Source organism: Zea mays, chromosome 4 (assembly GCF_902167145.1).
Source record: "Zea mays cultivar B73 chromosome 4, Zm-B73-REFERENCE-NAM-5.0, whole genome shotgun sequence".
NCBI classification, from domain to species: domain Eukaryota; kingdom Viridiplantae; phylum Streptophyta; class Magnoliopsida; order Poales; family Poaceae; genus Zea; species Zea mays.
This window is the reverse complement of record NC_050099.1, coordinates 187,930,791-187,946,376: the sequence shown is the minus strand read 5'-3', so window position 1 is coordinate 187,946,376 and position 15,586 is coordinate 187,930,791. Positions and strand designations below refer to the sequence as shown.

Here is a 15,586-nt window from a genome sequence, read left to right as displayed (position 1 = left end):
ATACTCTTAAATGTATTGTACGTGTTTTAGTTTTACTAAACCGGTTATTTAAAGTATTCAAATGGATAGAGAACCGTTTAGAGAAACTCTATATATAGAGAATCCAGCAGCGTCCTCTAAATTTAGAGGATCATTTAGAGGATACTGCTGGAGAGCGTAGAGAACCGTTTCGTCCTCTATATTTAAAGTACATAAGGTTTTAGGGGCTCAGCCTAAGAGAAATGAAAGTCATGCATATTTAGAAGGGGTGTATAAACACTAACAAGTCATTTTAGTCCATATACAAAGAGAAATGAAAGTCATGTATAAAGTCGTGGTTTAGAAGCCCGGGTAGGGATCCACCCCAAGGAATGCTTCACGTAGCATCATTTTTATGGCTATGTGAAAAATGCTAGTGCTATTGGGATTCAGGAGGTGCAGCTCCAGCCCATAGTACCAACAAACACAACAGTTTGGATTAGATATAGCGGTCTCAGAACCCACAAGGATTCGCACGCAGGTCAGGGAACATTTAGTAAAAACCAATGAGACAAAATTCGTCGATCAATCTAAAAACACAAGGGTCTCTGTATCCCCATGAAGTTCGTCGATCAATCTAAAAATACAAGGGTCTCTATCCCAATGGACAAAATTATCCCTGCACGAGAAAAGACAATCTACTTTACTAGGACTGACCACGCCCCCCGCGGCCCCTTGATCCTCGACCCGTAGCATCTTTCTGCAAAACAAAGGCAGCCCCGAATCAGCTCAATGCTGGATATAAGCACCCAACTGAAATGAACAAGAATAAAGAAACCATACCCTGAGTGTAACAGATTGCTGGCCACGACCCCGAGCAGTGCCAGGTTGTTGTGCGCGTTGAAACCTGGTTTGCCTGTTTTGTCTGGCCCTCTCACTTAAGTTGATTGTTCTGGAACGAGTTTCAGCAGCCTCCACTACAGTACTGGTGTTCCGCTGTTCAGAAGACGCACCAGCTTGGGCTGGGTTAGAGGAAGGTTCACGTGCCTCTGTTGCAGTGCTAGTATTCTGGGGTCGAGAAGATGCACCAGCTTGGACCGGACTAGGGGAAGGTTCACGAGCAGGAGATGCATCTGCAGTTCTGCTTGGTGAGGCATCAGCTGCACCAGGTTGTGTTATAGGACTTTGGTCCGGTTCCACAGCAGCACGTTCGGCTGTAGCCTCACCCTCGATCTCTGACATATCAACGTCACTCTTGTCTTCAGGTTCCTCTGCCAACTCTCCCTCCTCCATGTCATCATCAACATCAGTTGCAGTAGTACGCTGAGCATCTTCCTTCGAATCTTCTGTTTTCCGGTCATCATCAAATGATTCAATTATTGCCTCTGACTTTGCCACTACATGCTCTTCTTCTAAAGGAATTGCATTTGCGTCAATATTAGCATCAGCATCCTGGCCTTTGATGTCCGTTGATGCATCTCCAGAGTCATCTTTATCACCCCCATCCTCTTCCCTTGTTGCCTCAACCTCTACCATTGGCTCAGGTGCCTGATCAGTATCGATCTCTTCTGTAGGCTGTTGTCCATCTAGGTCATCAGTGGCTGGAAGCACATTAACCTGTGCCGCTACATCCCCAAGAGGTGGTTGACCACTTTTGAGTTCACTAGTCCCTTGTGAAGATTCTTCCTCCTTGGGCTTCTTAGATGGAGGATTGACATCATTAGCCTCACCCTGCGAGGCACTGTCTACCGTCTGTGAAGATGTGATAAGCCGTTTACGACTCAAAGGCTGTAACACAGGTAAAATTCCAGAAGTTTCTTGCTCTGCTGGTGGCCCCCCTTTGTCCTGAACTGTGGAGGCATCAACAGCTGATATATCTGTATCAGCATGAGGTTCTTCAGTTCGTTCAAGAGTAGGACGAACAAGGGGTCTTCTTCCTCCAGGCCTACGTACTTCACTGCTTGGTTTGGGAACTGCTCTTTCTTCCGTCATTTTAGCTTTAGCTGGCCTTGACGAAGTATCTACTGGACGTCCTGCAACTGAACGACTTATCAGCTCCCACATTGACCGGAAGAGTAATGAATCAAATGTCATCACATAGGAAACAACATCAAATGCTTCAGAATGACTTATGAGTACTGAATCATTACAAAATGAATAGAATGGCAGCAATGTCAGAACAAAATTAATACTGAATCACCTCCAGCTGAAGTAGGTGCATCCACAGGGGCAGTTTCAACAACTGGAGTTTGAGTTGCTGCACCATCACGGAAGGGACTAGAAGATTCCTCCATATCTTTAGCTGCACGGAAGTATGAAAGAAGTTGCTCTTCTAGTGCAGAGATAGGTGGCACTTCAGATGATAATCCAGGATAATTCTGAAAAGAATGTGTTGTAACTTTCAGTTCTGATATAGAAGGACATAAGACAATGTTTGATGTATTCTTTTATCAAAGTTAGGGATCATTTAAACAAAGAGGAAAAATTGAAACATTTGTCCAGTAACTTGCCATAAAAAATGCATTCAAAAGTGTACCTCAATCAACTCTCTCACAGCCTGCTTATGCTTATCTATAGACTCCTCTACTTGTTTCTTGTCCTGTAAATCAATGCTCGCAATCAGTACTTCGATCGAAGGCAACCCACAAAAAATCAGGAACAATTTATAATTACTTCTAATTTTAAAATATATAGTTTTGAACAAGGACAGTCAAATTTGCAACTTGGTTCCTATGTTTCAGAAAAACGGTAACATAGTTCCTCTCTTTAGAAAATGTAAATAAAGTCTTAGTTTGTCCTAAGTCAAACTTCTCTAACTTTGACAAAGTTCATATAGCCGCCTTTCACCTTTTGACAATCTGCTGCACAAAAAATCTTAGTGTTTGGGCTTCCAAGCGTAACCTCAAACTTACCTCACACAGCCCCAAATCAAAGAAAACTGCCTAACCCCAGCAACCCCAATTCCAGGAACAAGGAGTTCGACCTTGTTGTCCACAGAGGGCAAAGCTTGGTGATTGAAGGGATCTAAGGCAGGATGGACGAATGGTGGTGCAGGACAGAGGTAGACATCCTATCGAGCTATTCAGCTCATCCTCCAGTGTCAGCCTTGACTGAGGGTGGAGAGAGGGAGCAACAGTATATGGAGTGGGTAGAGGAATGTTACGTCCCGACGAGTCAGCGGCGGCGGCGAGATGAATTCCAAAAGAGAAGAGGGCGGAAGAAGGCAGAACGGAAGAAGATAGAGGTATGTGGAATTTGGTATTCTGTTATTTCTATTTTCTTAGTTCCTTTACAAGGCACATCCTTGCCCTATATATGCCTACCCCCATCCTTAGCTTCCTCTGTGGTAATGAAATTAAGCTGAGTAGTTGCTGCAATCTGACTGTTAGACTATGTGTGTGTGTGGGCTGGCACCACTGTTGGGCTGCCGGCCCATTAGGGTTAGGGTTTCTTGTGAGTCTATATATTGTACCCCATCTCCTATGCAATACAACAAGCATTCCACATTCCAATATGGTATCAGAGGGCTAGGTTTCCCACGCTTCCCTCCTACAGCCGCCAGCTCATCCCAACGCCCAAGCCGCCGGCCACCAGCTTCCGCTCCGCCGTCCCCGGGAGGTCCCCAGTCCGCCGGTCCAGATCCACCACTGGCGTGGGCGCGGACCTCCGCGTCTGTCCCCCTCCTCCGCGCTGGCGTGGCCGCGGCCTGCCCCCCTCCTCCAGCGCGGGCCCTCTTCCCCCGGCGGAACCGGCCACGGAGCAGCGCGGCCGCAGCCTTCTTCCCCGGCCATGGCGCGGGCTCATCCCTGAACGTCGCCCCCTCCTCCGCGCTGGCGCGCCGCCACCCTTGGTGTGCATCGGCGCAGGCCCTCTTTCCCTGGCGGAACTGGCCACAGAGCCGCTCGCGCGGCCTTCTTCCCCGCCGCCTCCCACCTCCAGTCGTCGGCCAGTGCCTGGCGCACCTCCGACAGGTTCCTGAGCGCGCCGGCCGTGGCGGGCTGGGAGACGGAGTCACCCGTCCGGCAGATCTCGACGAGCGGGACAGCGCCGTCGTGCCCGACGACCGCGCGCGCGACGCGGACAGGCGGTGCAGCGTGGCCGCGTTTTTTTCACGCCCCACGGCGCTGCCGGACACCGCCAGCCGGACGAGCGGCGGCAGGACGCCCTCCGACACAAGACGGAGTCACCCGTCCGGCAGATCTCGACGAGCGGGACGGCGTCGTCGTGCCCGACGACCGCGCGCGCGACGCGGACAGGCGGTGCAGCGTGGCCGCGTTTTTTTCACGCCCCACGGCGCTGCCGGACACCGCCAGCCGGACGAGCGGCGGCAGGACGCCTTCCGACACAAGCAGCGCCTCGGAGGCGGCGCCCGACCCCGCGACCTGGCACACGGCCGTGGCGGCCTTCTCCCAGACCGCGGGCGCCGACGCCGTGAGCAGCTGCACCAGTGTGGAGACGCTGGCGCGGCCGAGCGTCACCAGCACGCCCCGCTCGTCCCTGCGCAGCGCCCCCCAGCCTTCCTACGCATCCTGCGCGCCGCTGCCCCCCACGCGCAGTGCCCCCGGCCTTTCTGTGCGCCCCGCGCGCACCGCCTTCATCATCGCGCTGGCCACCTAACTGACCGCGCTGACACCAAGTAGCGCCAACCTTTCGAGCTTCTCCCGTCGTCGACGCCGTCATCATCCCTTGCCTGGTCCGACACAGGCCCCTGCCCGGCTGGACCCGCCCCGCCGCCCACCCCTTCATCGCCTTTGTTGGATCCGTCGCTGCCGCGGCCTTCCCGGCCGGATCCACGTTGTTGCGACCTTTCCAGCTCGATCGGCCATCCCTTTGGCTGGATCGCGTCTTCCCGGCTAGATCCATCGCTGTCGTGGCCTTCCCGGCCGGATCTGTCGTTTCCCCTTCTATTCTGCCGCGGGCGCGGACACCATGGCCGAAGCAGACGCGTGCCCTGCCGTCGGCCTCCCTGGCGGGGCTCCTTGACGTCTGGACGATCGAAGAAGCAGGAAGGTCGGCCTGTCGGTGCTCTTTTGTTGTGTCGCCCTATCGATCGTTGACGCTCGAACGTCGACCCTCCCGAAGATCAGGTTTTTGATGCGCCTCTTCCGACCGCGAACACCTCGACTTCGGCTACCTCGGCATCTAGGGGCTATCGTCTTCTTGGAGCACACACCGGTCTCTACTCCAGCCGCAACATTCGTACCATCACGACTTTGCGATTGCGGGGGGATTTCAACCCGTCGGCTCCTACCTTGAGCCTCTACTCCAGTCTCATCGTGTGTGGTGCCCCCGTTGCGACTGCGGGGGGATGTTAGACTATGTGTGTGTGAGTGTATGTGGGCTGGCACCACAGTTGGGCTGCCGGCCCATTAGGGTTAGGGTTTCCTGTGAGTCTATATATTGTACCCCATCTCCTATGCAATACAACAAGCATTCCACATTCCAATACTGACACTTATGACCGGGTGTATATTTATCACCACACTTGTAACACAGTCCATTAGCACTAGCACGTCTATATTCTTCAGCTGCTTTGCTTTCCACAACTTTCCAGGTGTTGTGGCTGTGTCAGATTTACCAGAAACATGTTGCCTGAAATTGGAGGGTTTGGCATTAGTATTCTTCGCTAACATCTTCTCTTGAAGAAGAGCCAACCCTGCTGCTTTGGGTACAGAATCAGGAAAATAGGGTTCTACCAGCATCCTAATTTCATGTTTCAAACCCAATATAAACTGAGTGACCAAAAATGTGTCACTAATCGACTTGTCAAACAACCTAATATGATAGACCAAGTCTTCAAACTGCTGTTTGAAGTCCCCCACTGAATTTGTCGGTCGAAGTGTGAGTAGTTCTAACATCTTATCTCGATGGGTAGAAATATCAAACTCCTCAGTCACTGCTTTCTTGAACAAAGTCCAATCGAGTTGGCCAAACATCTCCTTATAAGATTGATACCAGTGACTAGCTTTGCCTGACAAATGAAGAGAAACAGCAAAAACTCTGAAATAATCAGGAATCGAATACAGTGTAAAATAGGATTCACACTGATCCAACCAAACTCGCACATCCGATCCATCGAAACGAGGAAAATCCATTTTCGGCAAGCATGAGCGAGGAACAGAAGATTCATTCTCTGTTGTTAAATTCAGCAGAGAATTTGTATCCTGGTTGGTTGATGTGTTTGCAGAAGAACCATTCGGACGGGAGCAGGCGTTGTAGGATGACGCATCATACCTGACAGTTTGGTCTGCTCTTGCTGCATGTGCGCCAACGACTTCATCAAGATGTCGAACTTGGCCTGAATGTAACTCATGGATTTGTCGATGTTCATCTTGTTTCTTCTTGATGTTGATCAACTTGGTGGAGACATCATCCAATCGAGTCAACTTCTCTGAAAGTTCTTTAAGCGTAGTATCTGCCAACAGTTTGATGGTGGCGTCGAACTTCTCTGCTAGACGTTGTTCCATCTCTGAGATACCCGCCATCACCTGCCGTGTGTGCTGCGCTTGCTTGGAGGAGCCGTGGCGACGCCTTGAGGGAAGTGCGAAGTCTTCGGAGAGGTACGCAGCAACTGAAAACTCCTTGCAGACGAGGCGGCGCGCGCCCAGATTGAATCCAATACCAGTTGTTACGTCCCGACGAGTCGGCGGCGGCGGCGAGATGAATTCCAAAAGAGAAGAGGGCGGAAGGCAGAACGGAAGAAGATAGAGGTATGGGGAATTTGGTATTCTGTTATTTCTATTTTCTTAGTTCCTTTACAAGGCACATCCTTTCCCTATATATGCCTCTACAATGGGCTAGCACGCACACCAGATTACAAGGCCACACGGCCCAACACAGCAAGCCAGACAATGAACCTTCAGGCGTCAGATCCGTTACTCTTCAGCCATCTGACGATTCGTAGTCACCGTAGTGACAAGGAAGGAGCAGGGGAACGAACTAGCTGAGAAATTGGGATGGGGGTGGGGGGGTGCTGCCTTCTTAGCTTATCTGGTATTTAGCTTATCTGGTATCGTATTGAAACGAAAGAAGCTGGATGGCAAGGATCACAAAACCTAGACCTCTAATATCATGGCATGGTACAATAATAAGAGAGTAAATTGGATAATTTTATTGAGACTCATTGGGAGGTGTTATATATAAAGTACATGCTGGATACATAGGGGAAACCCTACACTAGGAAACTACAACTTGGAATAGAGGGAAGTAAACAAGTGGAGCCTATTCTTGTCTGGTTGGACAGAGTTTTTTTTTCGAACGCGCAAGAGGCATGTGCATCATTTCATTTAGAAGAGAAGGAAAAAGATCCATAAAGGATCAATACAGGGGACACAAAAAGCCCCCACTACGGCGGCCGAAAACAAAGAAACAAAAAGACAACCATGAGGGAAAACCAGGAGCTACTCTGATCTAAAGACCTAGGATTGGAGATGTTAGGAGGTCTAGGTTTTTAGCCCCCCTAACACCCATAGATCCCTCTCCTCATCGGTCCTCTTGGTGGCTACATTGAGACAGGGAGAAAGACCGTCAAAGACACATGCATTTCGATGGTTCCACAAGATCCAGAGGCCGAGACTGATAAGCGAGTTTAGGCCTTTTCTAGCTATTCCTTGCAGCTGATAAATGCATCTTTTCTACCAAAGCATGATATTCGCTTCATGCACTTGAGTGAAATCCTGGAGGTTAACCTGTCCTAGCAACCTGAACCAGTAGCTTCTTCCAAACACAACCCACAAGAAGATGGTCAATGGTTTCTGTTTCCTGGTCACATAGAGGACACTGATCTGGGTGATCCAGCCCCCTCCTTTGAAGTCTATCAGTTGTCCAACATCTCTGAAGCGCCACAAGCCATAAGAAAAATTTGCATTTGGGGGGGACCAGGAATGCCAAACCCTGTCGCAGTGCTCAAAGTATGTTGATCCAATGAAGAGACTTTCGTAGGCTACTTTAGCAGAATATTTTCCATTATGAGCAAAACTGTGAGAAGTGCATCCCAAAGATCAAGGAAATCAGCAAGGACTTCCACTGTGAGAGCTCCTTTGATGTCATTCAACCAACTTCTATTTGCTAAAGCTGTATGGACAGTTCTACTGTTTTGAATTCGCCTTGGCACAGCTGCCAGCAGTCTAGGAGTAAGGTCCTTCACATTTCTTCCCTGTATCCATCTATCTTCCCAGAAAAGTGTCGAACATCCATAGCCAAGTTCCGTGTGAATGGCGGCATGGAAGAAGGATTTCACCTTCCAATGAAAATGCATTGGGCCCAAGGTTGGACAGAGTGTTATGCTCGGTTGCCTGGGAGCTGCTGCTCTTCCCAAATGTGTTGCTTCAAAGCACCGCTTCCCATGACTCTGATCATTGTCCTTTAATTTTGGGTCTTCAGGACAACAATTCTGGGAGGCGTCGCTTTCATTTTGAGGCTTTTTGGCCTACGTTGCAGAGATTTCAGGATACTGTGCTTACTGCTTGGGAGGATGTTGGGATTGTGAACTGTCCATATCAAACCCTTTATCTTAAACTGCAGAAGACAGCTAGGAGTCTGCAGGCCTGGAGCGATAAGCATGTTGGTCACATCAGATCGCAGGTGGCCTTGGCAAAGGAAGTTTTACATAAGCTGGAAATAGCACACGATGAAAGGGTGTTAACTCCTGCTGAGTTTTGGCTGAAAAACAAGCTTAAGAAACACTCTTTGCTGCTGTCCTCCCTGAAGCATACTATGGCTAGGATGAGATCAAGGATATTACGGCTTAAAGATGGTGATGCCAATACTAAGTTCTTCCACTTGCATGCCAGGCACCGAAAGAGAATTTTTATTGCTTCTTTGGTTGATGGGGAGGTGATTCTTACCAGTCATGAGGACAAGGCAGCAGCACTGCAGCAGTGGATGAATTTTTCTTCAATTTAATTGGTATAAGTCAGGATAGAGATCAAACTGTGGACTTGGAGGCCCTTGGCCTTTCTCATCATGACCTGGCAGAGCTTGAGGCCCCTGTTCAGAAGATGAAGTTTGGGAGACCATTAAGCTGTTACCTTCTGATAAAGCTCCGGGTCCGGATGGCTTCACTGGATGCTTTTATAAATCCTGCTGGAATACTATCAAATCTGATATCATGGCTGCAATTTCAGCGATCTAGAATAGAAAATTTGATAACCTTGGCAAGCTGAACTCTGCTTACATTTCCTTGATCCCAAAAAAAGAAGGGGCTGATCATATGGACTTTTAGACCAATTAGCCTTGTGCACAGTTTTGACAAATTGATTACCAAAATCTTAGCTAACAGATTGGCTAGCAGACTTAATGGAATGATCTCTCCAAATCAAAGTGCCTTCATCAAAGGACAGTTTATTCAAGATAATTTCATGTTGGTGCAGCAGACTTCTAGATTCTTACACCGACATAAAAAGGCTAGCTTGCTCCTTAAATTGGATATCACCAAGGCCTTTGATTCGGTCTCGTGACCTTTTCTCATTGAAGTCTTGAAGCAATTTGGTTTGACAAATTTGGAGGGATATTATTTGTGGGCTATTGGCATCTTCTACTCGAGTCTTACTAAATGGGTATCCAAGGAGGAAGATTATTCACAGAAGAGGGGTTTGGCAAGGGGACCCTCTTTCCCCGATGTTATTCATCTTGGTAATGTACATCTTGGGCCTTCTCTTTATTAGGGCTGAAGAATCTGGTTTGATGCAACAGCTGTCTGGAAGATCTAAACTCCATCAGATCTCTATGTATGCTGACGATGTGGTTCTTTTTCTGAGTCCCTTGGCTGCAGATATCTCCATTATTATGGGTATTTTGGACTTGTTTGGAAAGGCTTCTGGCCTCCAAAATAACGAGAAGAAATCTAATGTTTATCCCATCCAGTGCTCTGAGGATGATCTATTGATGGTCCAGAACTTATTGCCATGTGAGAGGTCTGATTTCCCTTGCAAATATCTTGGAATTCATCTATCCCTTCGCAAGTTGACCAAGGAACATGTTCAATCAATCATAGACAGAGTGGCTGACCATCTTCCAAGTTGGAAAGCTGATCTAATGTCTAGAGCTGGTAGGAGGATCATTGTACAGCATGTGCTCACCAGTATGATTGTCTACTTGGCTATGGCCACTGATTTTCCTACTTAGGCATTAGAGGCAATTGATAAGATAAAAAGAGTTTTCTTTGAAAAGGTCGTAAAGATGTCAAGGGAGGACACTGTCTGATTGCCTGGGGAAGGGTGTCCAGACCCCTCCTTTTGGGAGGTTTGGGAATTTCTAGCTTGAAGGAATTATGCTGGGCACTTCGTATGAGATGGTCGTGGCTACATAAAACTGATCTAGACAGGCCTTGGACAAACCTTCCTATACAAGTTCCTAAAAAGGCAAGGTCTTTCTTCTCTACTGTTTTGGTTTCAAAAGTGGGAAATGGAGCACATACTCTGTTCTGGACAGATAAATGGCTCTTGGGTAAGAAAATAAGCAATCAGGCTCCTAGGTTATTCGCCATCATTCCTAAGAGAATTGCTAATAAGAGAACTGTCCTTAAGGCCCTAACCAACAGAAAGTGGATATCTGATATAAAAGGTGCTTTGTCTGTCGGGGCCTTAGGGCCTGTTTGGCATGGCTCCAGAGCAAAACTCCAAGGAGGAGCTGGCCAGAGCATGCCAAACACCCTAATTCCAGAGTTGTAAACTCTATGGAGTTTTTGGAGCTGCAGTACAATTTTTTGGAGTACCTCTTTTGCTGCTCTGAAAACTCCAAAAAAGCAACCTAGTCATAGAGTTTTGAGTTATTTACCCGCCATTGCCACTGGTTATGAGAAACAATCTAAACTCTGGAGCAGAGCTGCTCCACCCAGAGTTTTAGAGTAGAGCTGCTCTGGGGTGGAGCAGAGCCATGCCAAACACACCCTTAGTGTACTACCTGAATCTTTGGGAGCTCCTATCAGGAATAGTGCTGCAGCCCGAAGTAGAGGATAAGCATGTGTTCAGTATTGCTGCGGATGGCAAATATTCGGCTAAGTCGGCCTATGAAGGTTTTTTTGCTGGTTCAACATTTTTTGGTCATTACCATCTGGTTTGGAAAACCTGGGCACCTCCTAAGTGCCAGTTTTTCCTTTGGCTGGCTGCGAACAAGAGATGCTGGACTGCTGACAGGCTTGCTAAGAGAGGTTTTGATCACCCAGCACTGTCTCTTATGTGATCAGGAAGCTGAAACTCTTGACCATATCCTTGTCTCTTGTGTGTTCACAAGAGTGTTCTGGCTGAAAGTCTTGACCATATCCTTGTCTCTTGTGTGTTCACAAGAGTGTTCTGGTTTAACCTCCTGGTACCTTTTGGATTTGAAAGACTGGCTCCTCAGCCAGGGCTTTCATCCTTCATCATTTGGTGGGAGCAAATCTCCAGAGCAATCACTGGTCTACCTGGAAAGGGCATCAACTGCCTTGTTGCCTTGGGGGCTTGGACAATTTGAAAACTCCGAAACAATTGTGTTTTTGATGGCTGTACTCCTAGTTTGGCTTTATCCCTTAGTTTAGCTAGGGAGGAGAGACAACTTTGGGAAGTGGCTAGGGCTAAAGGTCTTACATACCTTGCTGCGAAAACTAGCGGATGTTCCTTAGGTGTGTTTTGATGGATTTTTTCAGTTTTCTGTGTTTTTTGGCCTCCTTAAGAAGCCTTTGTATCAGGTCTCTTTTATCTTTGTTTCTTCTATTCTTAATATAATGAATAGCAGTTCTCCTGCGTTTTCGAAAAAAAATCAAGGTACAACCATAAGTTTAACAACCCAAATCAATGGCCAAATCAATTAGGATTCACTAACGCACTTTTGGTACAACCATAAGTTTAACAATCATGGCGGAGGATTCCAGAAAAGAATTTGGGAGCCTAGTTCTTATTTGAAATGCCACCTAGTTCCACCTAGGTTCATTACTACAACAACAAGTCTTCTAGTCCCAAGCAAGTTGGGATATGCTAGAGTTGAAGCCCAACAGAAGCTGAAAATCAAGGTTCAAGCACGTGGATAGATGTTTTCCATTCGCTCAATCAGTGTTAGACAAGCTTTTCTTCAATTATTACCCCTAGCCTACCACGTGTATCATCGCTCCGAACTCGACCCTTTCTGTAAGGCTACAAATCCAACGCAATACTATGTATTTCACCAACACTTATCTACTGAACATGGCATCTTTTTTGTAGGTGAACATTATGCACCATATAATAATACAACATAGCAGGTCTAAACACCATCCTATGAAACTTGTTTTCTAGCTTCTATGGTACCTTCTGTCACATAGAACACCAGATGCTTGGCGCCACTTCATCATACTTTGATTCTATAGCTAACATATTCATCAAAATTTTCATCTCTCTGTAGCATTGATCCTAAATACCAAAAGATATCCTTCTTGACACTAATTAACCTTCCAAACTAACATCTAACTCCTCATGTGTACTAGTGTCGAAGTCACATCTCATGTATTCGGTTTTAGTTCTACTCAGTCTAACTCTACAGTCTCCTGAAACAACTCCAGTTTTCTATTTAATCATGCCTAGCTTTCATTAACTAGCACTACAACGTCCGCAAAAAACATACACCAAAAAATATCCCATTGTCCCTTGTGACCCCCATCCATCACCAAGAGAAAAGGTAAAGGCTCAAAGTTCACTCTTTTTTTTCGAAAAACCCAGGAGAGTTGGGCGTGTTCATATTAAGAAGAGGGGAATTTAAGGTCCAAGAGGACCAGTACAATAACCACTCTATGGTGGCCAGCAACAAGCATAAATAAAAATATCCATAGGAAAAAGATACAAAGAGGTGACCAAAGAAAAAACTAAGTCGAGCTTGCTGCGCCTAGAGCAGCAGCAAGACCAAGGCTTCCGAGGTGTTTGGCACCAGCTAGCACCCATAAAGATAGCTCATGAGGAAGCTTCTATAGTCCTATTATAATTGAAAGTCATCCTTGTCCCCATCACTTGTTCGAACAATAGTCACAACATTCCTAGGTTCATTAAGGCACATAAACCTTTAATTGCATCAAATTCAATCCATACTTTTGTGAACGAATGTACCTGTTGCACCTTCTGAAGTGCACCAAAGATTGTGTTCTCATTCCTCCTACTCTTTGCCTTCTCTTTCTTGTTATCATCTCTTTCCTTTTCCAGAGTTCTTTCTAATGTCTGTTAATATATGTTTATGTTAAAGGCTCAAGAATATTTTTGTGTACCATTTAAGCAAAACGTGCTAACCTGTATCCTGAAATCCTTTTCTTTAATAGCCTGCTCAAGTGTTGTTTCAGATGTTGTCTTCTGAGCTGCTAAAGTATATTATTAGATTTGCAGCAACTAGTATGAAACTATTCAAAAGTTTGCTCAAGTGGGAAAGAATAAGATGCAACGGAACAAGGAACAGCGTGGAAGTACTTGATTTAAGATCCTCCATCTGCTTTACAAGGCTTTGATTTTCTTTAGCAATCTCTCCCTTCTCCTTCATCAAATTGTCATGCTTTCTCTGGAACATTTAAAATGGGAGAAGACACATGAATAAACAAAATAGAAAATAGAAATTCAATATTGCAACTAAGTGAAAAAAAACCAAACCTTTAAGTTTAAATTAATCTTCTTATGCTTGTCAATCTCAGATTTAAGGGACGCCTACAATAGGACAAAAAAATATAAGTACTACAGCGAATTAGTTAATATATTAGTCATGAAAGTTGGAACTATTATCACCTCTACATCATTCAGCTTCTTTTCCTTGGAATCCAATTCAGATTGACATAATGAAAGCTTATCCTCCAAAATTTTTATGGCAACTTCTTTCTCAGAAAGCAGTATCTTTGCACTTTCAAGCTCCATAGAATTCTCTCTCAAGGTTGACTGTTGAAAACGATAATTATGTTAATGTATGTGATAGTAAGACGATTAAACTATGACCCAAAAAAGTCAAGCAAATCCAATATCATACAACTAATGAAATTAGACACTTAATGACTCATGTACAGTTAGAGACTTGCGCCATCACTTTCACCCAAAGCAAGCATCCATCCAAAAGATAACAATAATCGTAATACAGAGTACAGTGCAGAAGCTCATACAGTTTATGTCACAAACTCACAGCAAAGAAAATAAAGTGGTACAAAAATATTTGGTACAAAATAGGGAAACAAGACACTATAGTGATTCATCAAATGTTTAGTCAAACTAGACAAAAATGACAGTCATCAAACTCTTTTGTGCAGAAAAAGAAATCCAATCATGTATACATCATTGACCAAGAAACATTCAAAATGGCATCATCACAAAGAAAAACGAAGAGGAAAACAGAAGACTAACTTTGATATTTTGAAGTTCATTCTTCATGGCTTCATAAGTGTTCAAATCAATGCCTTTGCTATTTTCAATCAGCTGCCAAGAAAACATTAATACACAACTGCAGAACTCAACATATGAAGAATAGAATGAATTAATATATAGATTTTTATGCACATATTGTTTTCTCACAATGTTTACAATTTTTTTATGGCAATAACCTGCATATTACAAACCAACAGACTAAAACTTGCTTGGGACAAAAACCACAGCTGCTGTTCTTAATGAAGCCAAAGGAATTTCATGGCATTTTATCATTACTGTTAGAAAGTGGACTAAAACTTACCTCAGAAATACTTTGGTTGAGATTAGCTATTTCTGCCTTCTGCATTTCCAGTTCTCTTTTGCACATTTCAGCGTCTACCTCCTTCTCCAGTAGAAGGTTCTGCAACCTCTCAGATTCCATTTTAGCCTTTTGAGCTTCTTCACGGAATTTCTGAACGCACAAAATTAAAATAAAAAATTATGCACATCCAGATATGAACCAGCAATTAAACATTACCAATTTAATATATTACCTGGCATTCTTCAAAATTGTGCCTGTTCTCCTCCCTAAGTTGTATGTTGCTTTCACGAAGCAAGTTAATTTCTCTGACCTGAGGTCGGTCATTTCAAATAAAAAACAATAAATAAGGTAATAAGGCTAAAATACACTCAATAACCAGGTCAAAGCAACATAGCAATGCGACATAGCTATGTGATCAACTAATCCCAACAATTGAATTGCACCTGAATCTGCAGTGACTTGAACTCTTCATCCTTGAACATCAATGCCCTGGCACTATCAGCTTGACTTCGCAACAAGTCCTGTGCCTCCTTGGCAGACTTTAAAGAACTTTCCAGCTGTATTACCATTATAAAGAAACATATGAAATTAGAGACATCAATACATTCAACCAAAAAAGTTTGTAAAGTAAACTACAATGGAGGTTCACATGCTCCATCAAATACTACTTCTAACACAAAAGTCCCAACCAAACATTCCGAATTTAGTCTATAAAAAACCCCCTTTCCTTGAAGACAGATGAATTAAAAAGGGTCATCAATTTCAGAGCATGTACGCATATAGCAGATAACACCGTTTCCAGAGCAAATTGGCTATTATTAGGGAGGCGTCAATTTAAACAAACAATTGCCAGTAGAGCTGGTGTTTTGACACCAACTAGAAGGCAACATGACGCACAGCAAAAAAAAATCATAGATCCTACGACACTGAACCAATGCACAGTTTATCAAACAGAAATCGAACAACTTTTTAATTATATGGTCAACATGGCATA

At 45.2% G+C, this 15,586-nt stretch overlaps 1 protein-coding gene across 7 annotated transcripts in view; it reads right to left on the bottom strand.

The window, feature by feature from the left end:
- Positions 1–430: 430 nt before the first annotated feature.
- Positions 431–15,586, bottom strand: part of LOC100193455 (Nuclear-pore anchor) — a 38,026-nt gene continuing 22,870 nt past the window's right edge. For 2 of the 7 annotated variants that reach the window (XM_008678332.4, XM_008678336.4), the window contains exons 37-49: positions 15,036–15,149; positions 14,825–14,902; positions 14,593–14,742; positions 14,271–14,342; positions 13,668–13,814; positions 13,536–13,589; positions 13,359–13,446; positions 13,185–13,252; positions 13,008–13,115; positions 2,495–2,557; positions 2,159–2,336; positions 802–1,997; positions 431–718 (exon numbers count right to left, since the gene is read on the bottom strand). In XM_008678332.4, the coding sequence (XP_008676554.1) occupies positions 665–718; positions 802–1,997; positions 2,159–2,336; positions 2,495–2,557; positions 13,008–13,115; positions 13,185–13,252; positions 13,359–13,446; positions 13,536–13,589; positions 13,668–13,814; positions 14,271–14,342; positions 14,593–14,742; positions 14,825–14,902; positions 15,036–15,149 (2,370 nt within the window). In that variant the 3' untranslated portion in view covers positions 431–664. The remainder of the gene's footprint in view (positions 719–801; positions 1,998–2,158; positions 2,337–2,494; positions 2,558–13,007; positions 13,116–13,184; positions 13,253–13,358; positions 13,447–13,535; positions 13,590–13,667; positions 13,815–14,270; positions 14,343–14,592; positions 14,743–14,824; positions 14,903–15,035; positions 15,150–15,586) is intronic. The other 5 variants (XM_008678333.2, XM_020551289.3, XM_008678334.4 and 2 more) reach the window with 4 other exon arrangements.